Source organism: Myodes glareolus, chromosome 5 (assembly GCF_982192425.1).
Source record: "Myodes glareolus chromosome 5, mMyoGla1.1, whole genome shotgun sequence".
NCBI lineage: Eukaryota > Metazoa > Chordata > Mammalia > Rodentia > Cricetidae > Myodes > Myodes glareolus.
In genome coordinates this window covers 115,231,267-115,254,448 of record NC_142030.1, presented here as the reverse complement: position 1 = coordinate 115,254,448, position 23,182 = coordinate 115,231,267, and the positions used below count along the sequence as shown (strand labels likewise).

Below are 23,182 nucleotides of genomic sequence, written 5' to 3'. Positions count from 1 at the left end.
AGTCTCATATTTTAAACTGGTATATACTTTTATGAATATAGGTCTTACCTGTTGAGAGCCAGTACAGTAAAGCTCAGATCCAACCTTCCAGACAGATTCTATACTGTATACCTAATATAAACAGCCTTCAACTGCTCAGAGATCTGGGGAATGTGATATTTAAATATTTAATTACTAAAAAACTTTTCATAATAAAAAGAGACAGGTTGGCTCCTAGCAGCAGCTCCCTGTTTTCTCCAAGAAGACAGAAGACAAATGGGCTCAGAACAACGTCCATCTGCAGTTGCAGAACAGCATCCATCTACAGTTCGCTTTGACTGCCGAGCGCTGACCATTAGACAAAACTGACTTTCGTCTAAACTGAAGACCTCCAGACATAGACAGAATCACTGGAATCAATAGCTTAGCTGCTCAGATGAAGGTAGGCCTGTCTTCCTACAGATTTCTTAGCCCACAGGGTCTTCTGGAGCCTGGCAGGCCCTGCGCTAAACAGCAAAGGTCAAGTGCAAACTTCAGCGACCATGGAAGACCCAAAAGAGTAGCTCTGGGTGTCAACCAAGTAAGTTCTCTGTCATTTTTTAATCAGTAACTCAAGTAAAATCCTATCCTTCTCAAAGATCTCTGGCAGTTTGATAGCTGAGAGGTTTTGCCAGGTTACCTCACCAAATAAAAAATACTTTTCATTATACAAAAGTATGCCACAGTCATTATACAATATATATGTCTAAAACTTCTGTTTTTACAAACCCAAGGAGTTCTTGTGAGTTCTGGGAGCCAAATTAAAGAACCCACCATAAACAGGTCAGATATATTCCCCTCAATTCCCTGGTCCTAAATTTTTTTTTTCTTAATTTAACTTTGTCCTCTGTTCTGCCAATGTCTTAACCAGGTACAAGGGGCACCAGACATTTCCATGCCACAGACACCTGTTGGGAGCAAAGAGACCAGCTATGCCAGAAGGTTCCCAGTATATAACCTTCACTGGTTCCCCTCACCAAAGACGACACCCACAAATCAGCCAGAAGCAGACTTGAGAATTCGCCACCCCAATTCTGTCAAACTGTGATGCCTAATCTCCTGCTTTTTATTATAAAAAGGAGCCGGGAATGTTATTCTTTTGGCCCTTTAAGGGGCAAGCCACGCCCACTCCCAGTGACCACCTGACCTCTCCCCTCCATAGTGGATCACACTCTCTTACTGTCCTCTCTCTTGGCGTGTACACACGTGTCTCTCTGTCTCTGTCTTTCTCCTTTCCCTTCTCCCTCTCTCTCTCTCTCTCTTCCCCTTCATAACCCCCTGAATAAATATTTTAATCTCACTCTATATGTGGTGTCTATCCAGTCTCTGTCTCCTGCCCACCTGCCATGTGTCTGCCTGCCCACAGCCAGCCACTCTCCTGGGACGCACTTGCAAGCCACTCTCCTGGCACATGCTCCTGCTTCTCTGTGAGCTCGCCACCTGCTCATATGACTCCCGTGGATCTTGCAGGGACCCAGAGCTGTCTCTGCTGGACTATCGCCTACTCTGTGAGCTCGCTACCTGCTCACATGGCCCCCACAGTCATCTCTGCCATGGGACTAGAGTTCGCTGCCTGCCTACAGGCTGCTGCCTGGGGTCGCCTGGGTCACCCTAGCATTTTTTTAAATTATAAAAATTTCCCTTCTTGATCTTCGATGGGGTTGAAGACTAGATAATTGTAGTTACTTTCCTCTCATGACTTGGCCAAGTTATTTATTGTTCAAAACTTAAGTTAATTAGGATAGGATAATTACTGAATATATTTGTTTTATTGTATATAATTTTGTATTAGGCTTAGAACTCTCTTATTTAAAGAAAAAGGGGAAGCTGAGTATGCCTGTGCCCCTTCTCTCTAGTCCCCCTTGCTCCATTCCCGGCCGACTGTTCCTTTAGATCATGTGATTTAACTGGTCAAGTGAAGAATTCTGGTTTGTGAGTTTACCTCTTAATAAATGACTATTTATCTATTCTGAGCTAATGTGGGATTTTTTTTAAGTGTCCGACCACCAGAATAAGTAACAACAATAATAATGATACCCATGGCCAGATGGTTTTAGCACAGAATTCTATGAGACGTTCAAAGAAGAGCAAATATCAATACTCCTCTATTTATTCCACAAAATAGAAACAGGAAAAACATTGCCAAATTTATTTCATTAGATCACAGCTACCCTGAGACGAAAACTATGAAAGATTCAACAAAGAAAGAGAGAAATGCAGACCAATTTGCCTCATGAACATTTATGTAAAAACTATTTAATAAAATATTTTCAAACCAAATCAAAGAATACATTTAAGAGATCATCCACCATGATCAACTAGACTTCATCCCATAAATGCAGGGGTCGTTCAATAAACAAAAATCTGTCAATGTATTCTATCATATAAGCAACCTGGTTAAAAAATGAAAAAAGAAAGAAAAGCTACATGATCACCTTATGAGATGCCAAAAACTCCTTTTACAAAACCCAACACCCCTTCATGATAAAAGTCTTGAAGACCAGATACAAAGAACATACTTAAACATAATGAAGGCAATATGCAGCCATCCTACAGCCAACATCCAATTAAATATAGAGAAACTCAAAGCAATTCCACTAAAATCAGGAACAAGACAAGGCTCTCTACTCTTTCATACCTACAGGGATGTGTTTTTCTGCTTCAGTTACTGCTGTTTAAGTTTGTACTGGGAGTCCTACCTAAGGTAATAAAGCAAGACGAGGAAATGACAGATATCAAATCTGGAAAGGAAGAAGGAAAACTATCTTGGTTGTAGGTATGAACACCCTAAAGCATCCACAGAAATAACAGACAACAAATGAGGTTACTATGGATGGGTTGTAGTTGTCTAACTATGAATTTGACAATCTTGAGTCACCTGAGGAGAACATCTCAGGCAAGGGTTGCCTAAATAAGACTGGTTTATGAGTGTGTCTGTGGGAGATTATCTTGACTATGTTAATTGAAGTAGAAAGATGTGACCATTGTGGGTGATACCATTCCCTGAACAAAAAATTTGATATTAAGAGTAGCAAATATGAGATGGTAGATATGAGCATTTTGCTTCAGTTTCCTATTGCCGTTATTTTCCCACAGTGATGAACTATAACCTGGAATTGCAAGGCAAAGAAAGCCGCTTATGTTATCAGATACTTATCTCAGCCACAGGTAATGATGTGAGAACAGAGCCTAGGAGCCACACAAGAATCAATTACATATTTATATATTATTAATAAACAGTCTGAAACGTAAATTAAGAAAATTCACCAGTGATTTCTTAATGAAACACTGTGATTATCTGCTGGAAAGTGGCTATACAACTGTTTTAATTCTGTAAGTAGGGCAGATGAGAAACACTACGAAGTTTGTCCTAGAAAAGGTTTCTTTGCCATGAATGGGCAGGAACCAATTGATAAGTAACTGAATTTCAGTGTCTCTTATGTTGACTGACTGGGAGATATATTTATACTGTTTCCAAAGTCATTTGGGAAATTAATTCTTCTTTCCTATACTTACAGACTGAAGAACACTTTTCACCCCTCACCCTTTCCCAGAATCCTTCATTCCCATTTTTCATTCAAATAAATGTGTCACACACATCAACCTTTCTCTCAGGGTCTGCATCTGAGGAAATGCAGCGTAAATTCCCCTAGTGTCACATACATTCCTCTCCCCACTTTGGACATTTCACTTCTTTGTTCCAATCATATCTCAGTCGTTCAGAGAGAGAGAATTGTGTTGAGAATTAGAACTGAGTTTGGAGCTTTCAGCTCAAGTCTTTTACCTAATCTGAATTTGTACATGTCACTATCAAAGCAGGTCTGAAATTAGGTAAGAAGAAATGTGTTTCTGGAGTGTGATAGCACGGGAGAAGGAACTATTACAAGATGAAAAGGGAGAGAATCCCAGTGGGGTGAATGATGCAATCATGACATCTGCAGGTTATCTCCTAAATTAGAAGGAAAAAAATTCTTTTTTATTGTTATTCAAATAAAACAGCATTTACTTTCTCCTTTCCCTCCACCCAATCTCTTTCATATACAAATCCCCTGGCCCAAATTCATGGTCTCTTCTTTCTCAATCATTCTTCTTAAATGTAAATACAAATAAATCGACATGAAAACACAGCCTGCTGAGTCCATTCAGTGCCACCTGCATGCTTGCAACTGTATCTCTGGAACTTCTTTTCTATGAAAGAATAAGTAAAGCTGAATAGGATGATCCTGGGAAAGTGGAATGAGTTGGGTTGAAAATTGGAATGAACTAACTTTGAACTCTGATCATCCTTGGAGGATACAGTTTCACTCTATGACAAGATATGAGGGTAAGGCATCAATAAACATCTATTAGGAAATACAATGCCCAAATTCAGCACTTTTCTCGTGGCTATAAGAAAATATCACGGAAGAATCACCTTGAGGAAAGGGCTGCTTTGTATTGCTCTTTGAAGTTGCACTCCCGCACCACTGGGAAGGGGAGCAGGGAGTGACTGTCTGCAGAGCTGTCAGAAGAAGGCTGTGCATATTGCCCCCACCTGGGAAGCAGAGAGAAGAATGTGCTGCTCCCTTTTTATTTGATACAGGACCGAGTCCCTGAGTTGTTCTCACTTCTGTACCCTCAGGATATGTCTTATCTCTGTTAAACAGTTCTGAAAATTCCCCACCTATGTGCCCAGAGTTTTGCCACTTTTTCTTACCAGACATTTTGGAGGAGTTTTGCAATAGTTACCATAAATAACCAGGAAATTGAAGTCTCCTCCTTGGGTTCTCAGTCTTGATAATATAAGAATTTAAGACTGACTTAAGAAAGCTGGAGGACAAGTCTTAAGAAAAAAAGAAAGGAAGGAAGAAAGAAAGGAAGGAAGGAAGGAAGGAAGGAAGGAAGGAAGGAAGAAAGGAGGGACGGAGAGAGGGAGGAAGGGAGAGAGGAAGGGAGGGAGGGAGGGAGGGAGGGAGGGAGGGAGGGAGGGAGGGAGGGAGGGAGGGAGGAAGAGAGGAAAAAGCGGTCCAGTGGCTTGCTATGAAATTGACAACTTTCTGGAAGAGAAGTGTGAAAGAAATTGAAAAGAAGTCTTAGGCTGGCCTGGAAGTCAGCCACATAATGCAGAGGGGAGATGTAGAAACAGAGTAGGACCAAAGGGTTTTAGAAACCCTGGCTAGACCAGAGATAAAGAGAGAAAGTAAAGGTAAGGCATTTCAGGAAAGATGGAGCTGTACAGAGGCAGGTCTTTAAGAAATTGTGCTGGGGTGAGAATTCTGGGAAGAAAAGTATATGATTTCTTGAGTGGGATAATTTATTCTGCCCAACTCTTTATATGTCATTCTAGGGTGTAACCTGGTGATGAGCAGCCCAACCAGAAAGTTGCACCCACCTAGACCATGTTCCATTCTCTTGATCTGAAGAAAACTGTTTTCTCTTGATGGGTTTCCCTTTACTGTTACTAACTATAATAGTAGATGACTCCAAGGCTTGTTAAACTGACAGTCAAATTAACTGTCACATGACTCAATCAACCAACTTTCTAATGTCTATTGTATTCTTTCAGAGGGCCATGCAAATTTTATGGCAGGTCCATAATAACTCAGTTAAGAACTAGACTTCCATTCCTGCAAGCACTAGACCTGGGCCAAATCCGTCTTCCCCATCGATGATAACCAAATAAGGAAAAAGTCTGGGACTTGTCCAGATTTGCCCAAGAATGGAATAACCATAGCCTTAGCCTAGGCTCTGCTAGCCCTAACCAATTAGAAATGTACTAATATGAATGCCACTTTTACAGCCAATCTTAAGTGCAATGCTCACATTGCTTTTAAAATTCCTGTTACTGTGCTTACAAGTCCCTCTTGGGGTTGTCACCATTTTGTGCAGGTGTGTGTATCCCCAAATGCACGAGGTATAAAAAAATGCTCTTACTGATTACATCGTGACTGGTGGTCTTTTGGAGACTTCTCAGAGACCCTAAAATCCTAAAAGTTCATTCAGAGGACAATTTGCCAGGTAAGCACTTCTATATTGGTCAATTTTTTGGTTGTTGGAGGAGAAAGAGACTTTCTCCATTGTTGAAGTGGGCTGTGACACACTGGTGTAGCCTTAGATCGTTAGGTGCATTGTTAGAAGTCAGGTGTGTGCAGAGCCGATGCCTAGTGGCGTCTCCCCGAGTTGCTAGACCTTTCCTTACACCTACAAACTACCAATTGTTTTAGATTTTGTTTTCTCTCATAATCATTTCTTTAAAATTCCAAAATCCCATTTGAACTGTTACTGCCCCAGGGTCAAAAACAGGAAAACACACACTCACGTGGCCCTGATGTTCTGTCCCCACAATCATGGGGAAGGCTCTGAAACTTCTTTGAAAACTTAGTTTGAGGCAAACAGATAACAACTTTTGTTAATGAGGTCCTTTCTCCGTCCTTTCCCTGAGACCACCTTCATCAGAGCACTCGACCCATATGCATTCAACAACTGCATATCTGGAAGCAGAGTCCATAAAGCGGTGGGTCAATGGGTGACTCAAAATGGACTGGCCAATCAAACAGCAGCTGCAGGGAGGGACCACTCAATACCCAGAAAATAAAAAAAAAGTGCGTGTGTGCAAGTTTATTGAAATAATGCTTTTTCTTTACTATTTACTGCTGCTAGCCAGGTGTCTCCCACTCTCCCTCACCACCTTTGGGGAGATTTGCATTTAAATGACACTTTTTGTTATTTTGTTGGAGTTCATCAGCCCCTTGTTGTTTCTCCCCCACCTGAAGTCTAATCCCTGCTTTGCCACAGCACAGTCGGTTGCTGTGGAAATGATTATGTTGTCACAAACAGAGGATTAGAACTTCAGATGGAGAATAAGCAGCAGGAACAGATGAACTCTTAATAAAAAAAAGAGTCTGGTAGCATACAAATGCACCTAAGTAATACAAAGTGCGTGGCCACCAGAGGGAAAGGACAACAATGCAAACGTGATTGCTAAATCTTGCCAAAATGGAAAAGACATTGATTTTCAAAGGGAATGTCATTCTGCTGTAGAAATCACAACTAGGCTAAAATATAAACACTGTATTCATGATGGGAAGAGAACTGAGCAGTTTAGTGTTCAAGGGTTCTAAGTCCAAGTGGAAGAGGATATGGAAAAAAAATAAGAGAAATAGAGACGCTTAGAAGTTACAGAAATTTTAGTAATTCTGGTCTCCCTGTCATTTGAAGAGAAAAAAACAAAACCAAAAGTAGTCTGTTACCATTCACATCAGCATACCAGTAGTCACTGTCATTGAGCCATGTGTCTGGAAAGGCTATTGGCAAGGTCACGTAATAGCTCATTATACAGTAAGTGCAGGGCAAGGATGAAAGAGCTGAACATTGCTAGAGGAAAATAGAAAACCAGTTTCACTTTTCACACCACATCAGAGCATGTAAGAGAGAAGCATGAGAGAAGAGCCTAGGGGAGTGACTGAACTGCAAGGGGCATGAGGTCAACAAACATGTTGGCTCATGTGGATCTGGAGAAGACTCCCGTGTCTACTGCAGATCACAGGTGACCCCAAGGGAAGCGATTACTGTGGTACTGGCTTAAAGGAGACAGAGAGAAGGAGGGAGATAGAGAGGGAGGGAAAAGAGAGGGAGAGATGGAAAGAGGAGAAAGAAAGAGAGAGGGAAAGAAGGAGGCAGAAAAAGTCGCTTCTGACCTTGTTTATTCACAGAAACAAGGAATGTTTGACACCCACATGGGTGGATCACAAATGCCTTTGGGAGCTGCCTTGTCTGGCAGCAATTGAAGCTTGGATGTGTGGTCTTTTAACAAGAAACAATCATCAGATGTTGCTTTACCTACTCCACTATTACTCTTTAAACAGTGATGTCTTCTCCATCACTTTCCATGATGAGTGCAGGAGGATAAGCTTCAGCTTTGTGTACTTGTATTTTGTATAATTGTACATAAGTGTATGGAAAAGGTACAAAAGTGTATGGAAAAGTGTATGATACCTTTATGCAAGACTCCTGCAAAGAGAATGTCACAGTTTGTACTTTATCTCTCAGTGGCTGCAACCATCTCTCCTGCGCATCTTTCATCACAACTGCTTGTCTGAATTACTCATCTCTGTCTATAAAGCGAGTTTAAAATGACTCTTGTTTTCTCCCACTTGAATAATACTATTACACTGCTATCCATTCAGAGGTAAATTGTCAGTGCTTACCAGAAGGTTGAAAGCCCTCTGTGAAGCTGCATCCAAAGCTGTAAAATGACATTTGAAGTTAGCAGGAGATATTGGCAATCAGAGAATCAAGGAATAGAAAATTACTGTAATTTCTGGTCCTAGTGCTTGAAAGCACTATTCTATTTTTGTCTAAAATTGAACCATTTATTTGCATGCAGAATTTGTAGAATGTATCAAATAAAGGGACACTGTTAATAATCAAATAATATTGTCTACATGTCTTTTTTTCTTTTCATTTAAATGCGAAAAGGGGGCAGAAAAGGGAGATTGAGAAAATAATTCTTTGGTGCTTACAAATGTCCTAATGCACATTGTGTCTCTCAAGTGTACATCTTATCAACACTGTGACATATACTGATGAAAAAAGTCATGAGTTTGATCTTTGATTCTGGGCACGAGATGCTAATGCCTGCAGGGCTGGATATCTGGCATGTGTACAGGTCAGGTCTTAGCCTCAAAGATAAGAAGCTGTCAGTCATGGTATTTCAGGATACACAGTAAGAAGGACGGAGCACTAAGGGCAATACCAACATAGACTGTACAAATGACACCCACTCCAGAAGATGCCCAGCCTTCTCAGAAAGTCCTCTAGGACACGCCACTGCCCTCCACAGCTAGAGAGTCTTTCTAAGACCTTTGAGAAAAGTCACAGTTTAGACAACAAAGCAATGCAGGACTTCCAATTTCTCAAGGAAATTAAAGCCACATGGAGAGTGACAAGCACCAAAGGGAAAGAGGAAGAGGAGCTGACTTGGCATTCATCAGCCTCAAGGTCTCTCTTGAGGTTGTTTGAAATCAAGAGGGAAATGACATGTACAGAGCTTGAGGAACTGCTCAGGGCAGCCCAGTGACAGAAAACTGACGATTCTTATCCATGTGAAAAAGCAAGTTAAACTCATTTACAAGGGTCAGTCCACTCCCTCCAAACCAATGTAGGCACCACATCAAGGGCTGCAGCTTCTCAGCTGACTTATTAGCATTTCAGCAGACAATGTCAGTCAAAAGCCAAGTAGGATCCTTTGTCTTCACACTTCCCTTATCCTTTATGCTGAAAATGAGCTTGAAGCCTTGAAACCAAGGCCCATTTCAATAATAATATTAAAAAAAAAAACACAAAAGAGTCCATTTAAAGTACAGTCATTTTTCAGTGTTAGAATACAAAGGGAAGGAAGTTAAGCAGACAACAATAGGTACCCACGACCTTCATTCATTCATTCAACAAATATCCAGGAAGCAGAGAATCTGTGAGGGAACAGAAAACTTGCCTTTGTGATTCGTTACTTGAGGTCAGGATGCTGACAGTAGTAAGCAGACACACATGGTAAGTAAATAGACATTTACTTGAGGGGTATTAAAACCTACACTCTAATTGGGGTCCTGTCATTTGTGCCATTCTGTGTCCCAGAGATTCTTCAAGATTACAGCAAGCCCAACCGGAATACAGATCTGAAAATAGAGCCTGCTGTTCTGATTCGGTGTCCTCATCAGCCACAAACTAAACAGCATAGTTATCAGTCTGTGCTCAGAATTAAATTCAAAGTTCAGTTTGGCTTCTGTGGAGAATAGCTATATGCTGTTGAGGAAAGATGAACATATGAGACATGGGAAAGAAAGGGAGCCCTTCTTCTTGGATGTCTGTTTGCAGGAGGCAATAGTTCTGCAGTTAGTAACTGCTTAGGCTCTTCTCCATCCAGGTCATAAATCTTCAACTTTCTACGAATCTCACCAGAAACTTTATTTATAGGGAAAATCAATGCCCTAAATCCCTCGTGCCACAGCCATTCTTGGTTTTCTTTACCAGATAGCAATTCTACCCAATGATTTGTCAAGAGAGCCCATAACCTGACTTCTCAAAGGAGAGAGAAAAGGAAAAGCATCTTATCTGCTTTTGATATAAATAAGTCATGTGGGTTACCAAAGTGGGTGCACTGCTGATAAAGTGGTGTGTACAGCTAATAAAGTGGTATGTACAGCTAATGAAGTGGTGTGTACAGCTAAAGGAATAGTGTGCACAGGTGATGAAGTACTGTGCACAGGTGATAAAGTGCTGTGCACAGCTGATGAAGTGGTGTCCACAGCTGATGAAGTGGTGTGCACAGTTAATGAATAGTGTGTACAGCTGATGGTGTATACAGCTGATGAAGTGGAGTACAAAACTGATGAAGTGGTGTGCACAGCTGATGAAGTGGTGTGCACAGCTGATGAAGTGATATGTACAGCTGATGCTAAGACTATTCCTTGAGTCTCCTGTTTGAGAAACCCGTATTCAGACTTATGAATGTCTTTCTGAAGCTGAACACAGATATGTCCTCTAATATGTCTTCTTCAGTATGTCTTTCTGAGCAGAATTGTTTTTCTAATCCTTATGCCTAAAGTTTATGTGAACATTTAGTAAAATATCAACTATGCTTCATATTAGGCAGTTATTTTCTACATCAAAGCCATGAAACCTAGTTCAGCCTGAGTCAAAGGCCCTAAAAGACTAAAGGACCTTCTCAGCCAGCTTAGAGTAACAATGTGGAAGTCAATCTTGTCCCCCTTAATGTTCCCAGTGTAGGACAAGATATGTAGACTCTCCAGGCATTGGCTTCCTCATTTGTGAAACGCATAAAATAATCCCATTTGTCTCCCATGCAGGGTTTAAGGAGCTGCCATATTATAAAGTTGTCTAGCACATGATAAGTCCTACATGTGTTACTTGATGTTAGCATAGATTACAAAGCCTCAAGTTTGGGTATTCTGCTTCTTTTCAAGTATTCACACCACACATTGATATTCCAAATGACTAAAGCTACATTCTTCTCCATTGGAACTTCCTCTTCTAACTGTCTGTTAAATGTACAAATCCAGCAGTGAACTAAGGGCATGACAAAGGCCTGGAGCCCTCGGTTTCGCCTTGCATCTGACTTCTTGATCTTAAAACTTAGGATAAAATCCCTGCTTACTGCTGCAGGACAATGGTCTGTATTCAACAACCTTCCTCAAGACCCAGTAATACCACTTTTGGGAATATGTCCAAAGGATGCTCAATCGTGCCACAGAACATTTGTTCAAGTCTGTTCATAGCAGTTTTGTTTGTCATATCCAGAACCTAGAAACAACCGAGATGCTCCTTGACCAAGGAATGGATAAGGAAAAATGTGGTATATTTACACCATGGAGTACTACACAGCAGAAAAAAATAACGGCATGTTGATTTCTGCAAGAAAATGGATGGAGCTAGAAAACAGAGTGAGTGTAACCCAGACACAGAAAGACAATTATCACAGGTACTCACTCATAGATGTTTTTTAAACATAAAGCAAAGAAAGGCAGCCTACAAACCAAAATCACAGAGAACCTAGACAACCATGAGGACACTAAGAGAGACTTACATAGATCTAATCTACATGAGAAGTATAAAGTAAAAAAGATAAAATCTCCTGAGTAAATTTGGAGCATGTGGACCTTGGGGATGGTAGAAAAAGAGAGGGAAGAGACAGGGAGGAGAGCAGAGAAAAATGTAGAGCTCAATAAAAAAAAATTAATAAAAAATTTAAAAAAATATATGTAGGCTTGAAAAAAAAACATAAAATACTTAAAATAAAAAAGAAAGAAAGAGAATATTTGGGTGTGGTGGCAGACACTTTTAATCCCCAGACTTTGGAGACAGAGGCAGACAGACCCCTGTGAGTTCAAGGTATTGTGGTGCACACATTTAATCCCAACATTTGGGAGGCAGAGGAAGACAGATCTCTGTGAGTTCAAGGTGTGGTAGCACACAACTTTAACTCCAGCACTTGGGAGGAAGAGGCAGGCAGATCTCTGTGAGTTCAAAGACAGCCTGGTTAACAGAATGAATTCCAGAATAGCCAATCATACACAGAGAAACCCTGTCTCAAAAAACAAAAATTAAAAATAAAAAAATAAGGTTAAAATAAAGCCATGTAAAGATGACAAATACACAGAAAATCTGGATATTGTATATCATACTCTTTTTGAATTGCTTGAATGCTGAGGAAGAAGCAACAACTGCTAAAAGGTATTTGTTTATAAATGTTGCTGATTTAATACAAGATAGGTATTTTGAAAATACCTTGACTTCAAAATTGAAGCCAAAGGTATGTTACTTTGGAGAAGAGAATTTCTTTTGGTTTCCACAGTAAGTGAGAGGCTGTGGATTCTTTCAGCATTAAGAAAAATAAGATTTGATCAAGGAAGACCACCTGAGAAATCTCCTGTAGGAACAGATGGCTCAGATATCTGAGTTCTACATCCAGAAAAAATTCAAGACTGCTGCCTGAGATGATCAAGTCTCACAGTATACTCCAGTCATGACTTGATATTAATTCTAAATTTTCTTTAGGTCCCCACAAGATTATCAGTGCTCCCCACCATCAGGAAGTAACCTGGAAAACTACACCCACATTCCCAAATGAACTATGGATATTTTCCTTTGTTTAGAATGTTGGTTATAAGTTGTTATAGCTAATGATGAGGAGAAAAGCTAAACAAAAGATATTTGATTCAGAGTTCTTGTTTTGTAAATAAAAAGGGAAAGTATTGTAGGAAAATGGTCTGTATTCTGTCAATTATATTTTAAATAAATGCTGATTGGCCAGTGGTTAGGTAGGAAGTATAGGTGGGACAACCAGACAGGATATAGTGGCAGGTCAATGAGAACAAGATAATTCTGGGAAGAAGAAAGTTCCTTCTGCAGTCCTGAACCAGATACAGAAAAAGCAAGATGTGACTGACCTGCTGAATAAGGTACTGAGCCACACGGCTAGCATAGATAATAATGGGCTAATATAAGTTATAAGAGTTAATGAGAAGCCAGAACTAATGGGCCAATCAGTTTATAACTAATGTTGACCTCTGTGTGATTTCTCTGGGGCTTAACAATTGTGGAAACCAGACAGGACAGAAAACTCAGTCAACAGCTTACTCTGTAGGGAAATGTGTTAATTCATCAAGTAGTGTAAACACCACAGATACCTGAAGTGCCTTTCAAGGCTGAAGTCTCAAAACTATGTCATTTGAGATGTCTTAATGACAGCTTTCATAATGTCCTATTCCTGACCTCTAAGAATGGTCCAGAATCCCTCTGTCATTTTGTCAACCATCTTGATTGCAAGATAACCAAGAGATCACTATAAGATGAGATCACCCATGCTAGAGAGAAGTCATTTCATCTGCCCCTATCAAACATAGAGATAATAATTAGCCAGGAGACTGACCAATACTCCTTAATTATGCATACATTTCACCCCATCCCATTTTTAAATATTTAAACTAAAGTTCTTAATAGTATTCCAAATATGGAGTGAGAGGCTTGATCTGTTCATCTTCCCAATGCAGTTTGCCTTTTAACTATTGCTTTGTTCTCTTCAGGGTCAGTCTTGATATGCTGGGATCCGCAGAGTTGGATCTCTGACCTAGGACTCCAGTAAGACTCTCACATCTCTTTCCAATGTATACCTCTGTAATCAGCAAGAAGCTTGCTAGTTTTTCCTGGGAGCTCCACAGGACTCACGTGTTAAGATGTTCACCATCTCCTACACCTATCACACTCCAGAGAAGACTCTCCTTAATGTCAGCTGAACAGTGAGCTCTACATTGTGCTCTCTGAGAAACAAACAAGAAAAGCATGCCTTTGAACATTGTTTTTAAAAATCTTTTCTAAATACATAAAGTTATTTTCTATTCCATTTATATGTTTCAATGGTTTTCCTTGTGACAATTTTTTTCTACAAGACAATGTCAAAGTGTGTGTGTGTGATACTTGTGGAACTTTTACCTTGTAATTATTTTAGAAAAAGATAAAAAACAAAACCAAGAAAACTCTGGATGGGGGAATTTTTTTGAGAGAAAAATAATTAAGATAAACATCATTTTCTATTTCTATTCTGTGTTTCTTCAGAATAGAAGGAATTAAAATTGAAACCGGATTTTTTTTGTTTTCCTCAGTCAGATCTCTTCTTGTCTGCATGTGCTAACAATCGCTTATTTGTTGCCTTGCATTCCTCATTATAATTTATGTGATTCTTTTTTCATATTTCTTATTTATTATTTTTAAAACAAACTTGTCTTATTTTGAATACTAATTCCATCTGCCTCCCTTTCTTCTTCCCCTTTTCTTTTATCTACCCATCCCCCATCCACTCCTCAGAGAGGATGAGGTGTCCAATGGGAAGTCAATTCTGGCACATCATTTTGAGGCAAGACCAAGGACCTCCCCGCTGTATCTCAGCTGATCAAGGTATGCCTCCAGAGAGAATGGGTTTCAAAAAGTCAGTTCAAGCACTTGGGATAAATTATGATTCCACTGCCAGAGGCCTAACAGACTGTCCCAGGAAAGAATTTGTTTGATTCTTTATTTTTGCATTGTATAAATCAGTAGTTCATGACCCATTTGGTGATCAAGGGCACCTTTCATAGTTATCACCTAAGACCATCTGAAAACACAGATATTGAAATCATTATTTATAAGTATCAAAAGAACAGTTATGAAGTAACAATGAATATAATTTTATGGTTGGGTGGTGTGGGAGGTCCTTCTGTCTATGTGTTGCTTTCACTAGTTAATAAAGGAAATGCTTTTGGCCTATATCAGAGCTGTAGGGGAACAGAACTAGGCAGGGAAAACTAAATGGAATAGTGGGAGAAAGAAGGTGGTTTTGGGGAGATGCCATGGAGCTGCTGCCAGAATCAGACAAACTTTGCCAGTAAGCCACTGCCATGTGGCAATACAAAGATTAATGGAGATGGGTTAAATTATAATGGAGATGGGTTAATTAGTATGTAAGAGTTAGCCAATAAGAAGCTAGAGTTAATGGGACAAGCAGTGATCTAAATAATATGGTTTCTGTGTGATTATTTTGGGGCTGAGGAGTCAGAAACTATCAGCTTCCTCCAACAGTTGGGGTCACCACAACATGAGGAACTGTATTAAAAGGTCAGAGCATTAGGAAGTTTGAGAATTACAGCCATAACTCTTCTTTTAGAAGTTTGATGTATAGCTCAGTAGTTCTAAGGAATGCAGCAAACTTCTGGGAGAAAACCATAGCTAAGTGACAAGACTCAGACCCAATTATTCTTGAACTCTGCTGACAGGATCCAGTCCAGCTCTGATGTTTGACATAGGCAAAGAAAGGAATGATATGATGATCAGGAAAATCTTACAACCTGACTGACTAGCAGTCAAAGTGTTGCTTTATTTAAACACAATTTAGTAAGCAAATATATATTCATATTGTTCTAAAACATAGATATTACCATTTTGTGTTTTTGCATATGTGTTTAACTTTCTCATGCTCATGTTTTAGTTATTATTAATAAACTATGACAGAACAGTTTTCATTTTAAATCATTTTCCCTCAAGTTTTGACATCATTAATAAACAGAGTTATCATTTTTACTCAAAACAGCAATAGTATAATTTTTAAGAATCTAGAGGCATATGACAGCCTGTTATTTATTTTGCCCAGCAGCCTTTTATATCTCTATTCCTTCTGTGGAGACCCACTGACCAGAAAGAACACAAACATCTTTGTTGATACAGACCACAAAGAAGTTTTGCTGTCAGTCAGAGGGAGTGAGGGCAGCTGGATCACAACAGGTTTCTCTGTGCAACAGCCCTGTTTTGGAACTAGTTCTTGTGGATAAGGCTGGAATTGAACTCACAGACATTTGCCTACCTCTGACACCCAAGTTCTGGGATTAAAGACATGTACCACTACTGTCCGACTTTGAGGGTTATTATTAACTCATTCTTACATCTTAAATTGAACCATAATTTTTCTCTATGCTTAGCCACCTGTCTTGGTACCTTTTATTAGTGAGGTATTCTCATCTTGCTTTCTCTGCATTTGGCTGGTAACTGATTCGTTGCCTTTCATCTTCCCAGAATTCTCCTTGCCTGGTCTCCTAGCTTTCCCACTGCCTAGCTACTGACCAATCAGTGTTTTATTAAACTTTATTAAAGTTTAATTATTAAACTTAATAAAAGTTTATTTAAAAAGTTTATTATTAAAAAAGTTTATTAATAAAAAGTTTATTATTAAAGTTAATAAAGTTTTATTAAAATTTATTAAATTTTATTTAATAAATAAAATTTATTTATTTATTAAATAAATATATAATATATATATTTATATATATTATAAATATATGATTGATAAATCTTTACAGTGTACAAAAGCATTATCCCACAGCATTTCTCTCTTTTTTTCAAAACAAACCCTGAATCTTTTCTTCTTCGTTTAGCTTTTCTCCTGACTATTATCTATAACAACTTGTAAACAACACACTAAACAAAGACATACATCCATAGTCAATTCATTGGAAATGTGGGCATAGTTTTCTAGGCTGCTTCCTACTAATTGGGGGCACTGATAAACTAATGGAGACACAAAGAAAATTTAGTATTATGGTCAAGTCCTGACTGAAGTATTTTGTGAGCCTGAATTATCTCAGCCAGCAGTCTGAAGGCTGTTTTGGATGGAAAACTCAGAAAGAAGTACAACAGAGGTGCTCTGAAACAGTGAATCATCTGGGCTGTCTGTTCCCATTGGAGATTTTTCATGGGGTCTTCCTCAATAAAACCTTATTTTTCAAAACCCAGAATGACACCACAGCCTCTCATTTCTTGTGGAAACAAATGTTAGCCCTCTTTCCCAAAGGAACACATCTTTTGATTTAAATTGTAAAATCAAGGCATTTTCAATATGTATAGGTTACATTAATCCAGCAGCATTTATAACCACATCTCTTTTAGCAGCTGTTGCTACTCCCTCAGTAGTCAAACAATTAAAAGACAACTCAATAACCTTTAGTATCTGAGTTCTTTGTGTGTTTCCCATCTTTATTTGACTTTTTTTTTTAAAAAAAACTTCTATTTTTTTTTTATAAATTACGAAACCCTCTATTTCTTTTCTTTTCTTTTTGACAGTGTTTCTTTTTTTACATGTACCTGAAACTCACTATGTAAACCAACCTGGCCTCAAACTCACAGAGATCCATCTGCCTCTGCCTCCTAAGTGTGGGGATTAAAGGCATGTGCCACCACACCTGACCTCTCTATTTCTCTTTCTTTTTAAGGACTTTCTTTATCCTTTTTTTCCTCTCCTAAGCCTACATATATTTTTAAATATGTTGTAAATCTTTTAGTGGGTTCTTTTTTGTCTGAATCTGTCTGTGCTGTGTATTTCTGTCTTTTCTGACCCCATGAGTCTTTAATCTGCTAAGCGATATGGATAGGATTAACTCCACCCCATTATTTAGCTTTCTAAAAGTCTAACTTCATAGTGGAGGTACTGGTGGGAGACAGATTTATTGTCACAACTCTGCAGAGTTTCTAGGTCTATGCTACCACAAAGAAGCCTGATGCTGGCTGCTCACCACTGTTTGTTTGTTTGTTGGCAGGGCCTCCTAAGAGATCTACGAAGTTTTTGCTGCTAACACTGAGCCAGTAAGCCTCTCTTAAAGGAGCCATGTCTCTATTTGCTGCCAGCAAACAAAACCTATCAGAGAAAAGACAGTTACCAAGAAGTTGTGCGTGACTCTGTTCTTGTCCATCCTAGAATCCTTTATTTTTTTAAGAAGCTTTCTAGGCTTTATGTGAAAATACTTTCCAAATATTTGGGAATCGTTTATAGACAGAAGTTTTCTGTAGAGGTAAGAACCAGTGGCTGGAGGTGAAAAAGACCAGATCTCCTGAGTAAATTGGAAGTGTGGGTGTGAAGGGGGAGGGTATAAGGAAAGAGGGGAGAAAGAGAGAGGAATGGATTGGACAAAAATGTATATATCAATAAAAAAAAAAAGGACAAGTGGATGGCTGTTTTGATTTTCTGACCTTCTGGTTGAACCCCAATATCTGTCTCTGGGTTTTTATTTATCATGCCACAGATTCTTTTTGTTGTTTTTATTTTTATTTTGCTTTGACACACTGATAGCTAAGTTGCTGAAGTTAATATCAAAAATTACAATATATTTTACAACCTACCTCTTAAATATATATTCTTTTTTCTGACATTTACTTTCCTTTCTTCTTTTATTGAAAATAGATTCATTTCTCATATAATATACCCTGATTATAGTTTTCCCCTTTTCCCACTTCTTCCCCATCTTCCCTGCCCTTTTGATCTACTCTTGTTCTGTCCTCTCATTAGAAAAAAAATCAGTCTTCTAAGAGATAACAACCAAACAAAATATAATAGTGCAAGAGGAAGCCAAAACTATAACATGAACCTGGAAAAGCATCAAAAGCAGCCAGACTCAGAGACAGACCCACTGATTCTCACAGCCAGATGTACCATAAAAATAATAAGCTAATAGCAATAACACATGCATAGAGGATCTGGTTCAGATCTATGTAGAATGTATGTATGCTTGCTGCTTTAATCTCTGTGAGGTCATATGCACATTGTTTAGTTGATTCCAAAGGTCATTTTCCTGGTATCCTCCACCATCTTTGGCTTTTAGTCTTTCCACTTCCTCTTCCAGACAATTCCCTGAGCTCTGAGTGGATAGATTTGGTGGAGAACTCCAATTTAGACTCTCCATGTAATATCCAGCTGTGGGTCTTTGCATTGATTCTCATCCTACAGCAGCTTTCTAGTATTGATGGTTTTCTTTGTTGCCTAAGCTTGATTGTCCTGGAGCTTACCCTATAAAACAGGCTGGCCTCAGACTCAGAGATCTGACTGTTCCTGCCCCTAGAGTGCTAAGATTAATGATATATACTACCACACTTATCCCTAAAGTTTCCTTTAATTTCTTTTCACTTTTCTTTAATTGCTTTTCACAAATTGGGATTTTAGCTGTGTGTGGTCTTTACTTTATCCACAAAATATACACAGAAGGAAAATTGCCCAATTTATTTTTATGAGATAATGGTCATCCTGATCCTCAAACCACACAAATACTCAAAAAAAAAAAATTACAGACCAATTTCCCTCATGAACATTGATGCAAAAATGCTCAATAAAATACTGACAAATTGAATCCAATAGTACAACAAAAAGATCATTCACCATGATCAAGTAGGATTCATTCCTTGAATGCAGAAATTATTCCACATATGAAAACTGTCAATGTATTCCACCATATAAACAAACTGAAAAAAAAACCACATGATCATCTCCTTAGATCCTGAAAGTAATTTTGAAAATAATTCCAGTTAGCATGAGACTTTTCCTTAGTGTGTTTATACTTTCTGGTGCTGCCTTTCTCCACAATCCATACCTTTTATTTTCCCTTGCTCAGTTTGCTCCTTTCATTATATATCTACATAGGACTGGCCACTAGCAACCACAGGAAACAGTCAACACTAGAATGCTTTGAAATCTCTTCTGCCAAAGCTGTTAATCAATAACTCTTCAATATAGCCTCAGGCAGATTTTTTTTAGAGAAAGGCAGAAAACAGACACATTCTTTGACAATATATTACAAGAATGTGTGTGTTATACTACACATTCGTGTAATACATTGAACTAAAGTTCTTCTCTGACATTTCTTATGCCAGGCTCCCACAGCAAAAATCACCCTCAGTACCACTGTGTTCCATGTTTCTACTAGTATGACCCATTAAGCCCCATAAAATGTTCATCTCGTTTTCTAATCCAATGTTTCAAAGTCTGCATTCTTCCAAGCAAAAGCATGGCCAGGCCTATCACAGCAATATCCCAGACACATCAGTCTTAGTTAGGGTTTCTATTGCTGTGAACAGAAATTCTTACATAGTAGAACAATTCATTGGGATGGGATTCAGTTCAGAGGTTTAGTCCATTATCATCATGGAGGGAGCATGGCAGTATGAGGCAGACATGGTGTTTGAGAGGTAACTGCAAGTTCTACATTTGGATTGCCAGACAGTAGGAAGGGAGAGTAATACTAGACCTGTCTTGAGAATCTGAAGTCTCAAAACCCAAACACAGTGACACACCTTCTCTAACAAAGCTATACCTACTCCAACAAGGCCACACCTCCTAATGAGTCTATGGGGACCATTTTCTTTCAAACCACCACATATATGAGTGTAAATTTATGTCTGGATCTCAAATTTTATTTCTTTGATCAATGTGTCAGTTTTTATGCCAATACAATGTGGTTTTTATTACTGTAGCTCTGCAGTACAGCTTAAAATTGTGAATGGTGGGATATCAAACAACTGTTTTATTATTCAGAATTGCTAGCTCTTCAGGTTATTTTGGTTTTCCATATAAACTTCAGAATTATCCTTTTATGTTCTATAAAGAATTATTTTGATAGGGATGGCATTCAATTTGTAGAGTGCTTTTAGTTAGATGACCATTTTTACTATGCTAATCCTACCAATCCATGAGCATGGGTGATATTTCCATTCTGAAATTCTTTTTTTAAGGACTTGAAGTTCTTGAAATGCAGGTATTTCACTTCCACTTGTTTGGTTTGAGTAACAACAATATATTTTATATAACTTATGGCTATTGTAAAGTATGGGGTTTTTACATGACTTCTTTCTCAGCCTGTTTATAATTTGTATAGCAGGGCTACTGATTTTTTTTTAAAGTTAACCTTATGCTTAGCCACTTCATTGAAGGAGTTTATCAGTTGGTAAAAATTTTTGGTATCACTTATATATATTACCATATCATCTGTTAATAATGTTACTTTGAAATTTTTCTTGTCAAATGATATCCCCTTGATCTCTTTTAATTGTCTTATTGCTCTAGCTAGAATGTCAAGTAATTTACTGAATGGATATGGTGAGAGTGTACAGCCTTGTCTTATCCCTGATTTTAGTAGAATTATTTTAAGTTTTTCTACATTTAATTTTACGCAGATTATAGGCTTGCTGTAAATTACCTTTATTATGCTTCAGTGTGTCTCTTGTATCCCTGGCCTCTCTAATATTTTTTATTATGAAGGGGTGTTCATTTTTGTCAAAGGCACATTCAGTATCTAATAAATTGATCATGTGCTTTTTCTTTCAGTTTTTTTATATGGTAGATTCCATTGGCAGATTTTCATATCTTGAACCATCTCTCCCTGCATCTCTGGAATGAAACCTACTTGATCATGTTTGTTCTTGGATTCAGTTTGCCAGTAATTTGTTGAGTATTTTTGCATAAATGTTCATGAGAGAAATTAGTCTGAAATTCTCTTTCATGTTGAGTCTTTATATGGTTTGGGTATCAGGGTGATCATGACCTTATAAAATGAATTGGACAATGTTCTTTTTATTTTTTCTTTTTGCAGAATAATTAAAGATAAAAAGCATTAACTCTTATTTTAATGTATTGAAGAATAGTGTACTAAAACAGCCTGGCCCTGGGCTTTTTCGGTTGGGAGACCATTAATGACTGATTATCTTTCAGTAAGGGTTATAGGTCTACTTTAATTATTTGTTTGATCTAAATTTTACTTTGGTAAATAGTACATATTGAGAAAATTATCCATTTCTTTTAGATTTTCCAAGCCAATGGAGCAAGGTTTTTAAAGATACTTATTATGATTCTCTGGATTTTCTTGCTCTCTGTTGTTATTCTCTGTTGTGATCCTGCTGCCCTCACTCCCCATGACTGACAGCAAAACTTCCTTGTAGTCTGTAATTGACAAGGATGTTTATGTTCTTTCTGGTCGGAGGGTCTCCACAGAAGGAGTAGAGGTATAAAAGGTTGCTGGGCAAAATAAAGGTTGCTCTTCTTCCACCTGAAAAGAAGCCTCTGTGTCTCAATCCTGGCACCCCTCCCCCATCAGTCTTGGCTATCCAGGCTGCGCTGCCTGCAGCAAGTGGAGGTTCCACCAAGATCTGGAAAGTGGGGATACGTGACCGTCTCCAGTCACTGGCTAAATTGAGGAGCGTATTGGGGAAGGTAAAGTGTTTTTATTTTTCATCCCCAGAGAAGCTCTGAGGGGTGTGCTCTGGCTGACTGACCAGTAGGTAAGAAATAAAGAGGAGGCAGGAGGGTGAATTGAGGGCCTCAAAAGATAGAATGTGTAGAGATATATGTTATTGTGTTGATTGTCCTTTGTGTTCTGGACTGGAGAAAGACATTTGATTCTGGGAACTGCTAAGAAAGGTATTTTGACTTTAAAATATGGTCCTAAAGATTTGATGCTTTGCAAAAGAGATTCTGTTTTTGTCTCCACAGAGGATGAGAACCTGTGGATTCATTGCAAATTTATATGGTTTGAATCACCAAGACCCCATGAAATGTTGATGTAAAATACTCCCAAGAATGCAGCACCCCCGCTCAGCAGGAAGTAGCCAGACAGGTTGACTATGCCCAGACTCCCTAAAAGGTTCTTAAAGTGGGGCCCTTTCAATGGTTCCAGAAAAGGAGCAGTGAACCTGCTTCCCTGAGTTCTGTTCCACTCCATGCAGCAGTTTGGATTCAGAGTGAGTGTGGTTGAGGCCAGAAGGCAGCTGGAGCAGAGCTTTGCCACCACAGCTACTGCTGCCAGACTTGCTCTCTCACAGACTGTGCAGACAATTGAGACTGTCAACCAGCTTGCTTGAAAGAGTCAGCAACTCTTTGGACACACTCAATTGGGCATATTGAACTTAAACCAACAAGTGGTTCTGGTCTAGGAGCAAGTGGGCTACAATTAATCATGTTATGTGTGTTACTCATGGCACTGTATTGCATGCTTCTGATACTGTTATGGAACTCAACTGTCATATGAGAGGGGTTTGGAATACTGCTTTTGTTAATTTTACCACACAGTTAGTGCATGCTAGATGGTTGCAGCACTGGTCTGGCTCCTTGGCACTGTCAGTCCTGGGGGTACTTGGTTTAGGGCTATATATCTGGGTAGCTATGGATGGGCAATACTTTGAGGGCAGGATGCTACCTAAGACAGGGAATATTAGAGGGCTATTCCCCACAACAGGCAAGGTATTATAAAATAAAACGGGGAAGATTTGTTGTGATCCTGCTGCCCTCACTCCCCCTGCTGACAGCAAAGCTTCCTTGTGGTCTGTAATTGAC

The 23,182-nt window shown here is 38.8% G+C and overlaps 1 protein-coding gene and 1 long non-coding RNA gene across 2 annotated transcripts in view; one reads left to right on the top strand and one right to left on the bottom strand.

The window, feature by feature from the left end:
• Positions 1-3,972: 3,972 nt before the first annotated feature.
• LOC148122180 (uncharacterized) lies at positions 3,973-6,510 on the bottom strand. The gene is made up of 2 exons (XR_015737816.1): positions 6,317-6,510; positions 3,973-4,206 (listed from the first exon to the last, which is right to left on the bottom strand). It is a non-coding gene; the product is annotated as an uncharacterized LOC148122180 (long non-coding RNA).
• A 3,837-nt stretch (positions 6,511-10,347) lies between these two features.
• LOC146895019 (uncharacterized) overlaps positions 10,348-23,182 on the top strand; it is a 73,064-nt gene continuing 60,229 nt past the window's right edge. Inside the window, exons 1-2 of the mRNA XM_087906660.1 lie at positions 10,348-10,431; positions 21,884-22,063. Coding sequence (XP_087762786.1) covers positions 10,348-10,431; positions 21,884-22,063 — 264 coding nt within the window. The remainder of the gene's footprint in view (positions 10,432-21,883; positions 22,064-23,182) is intronic.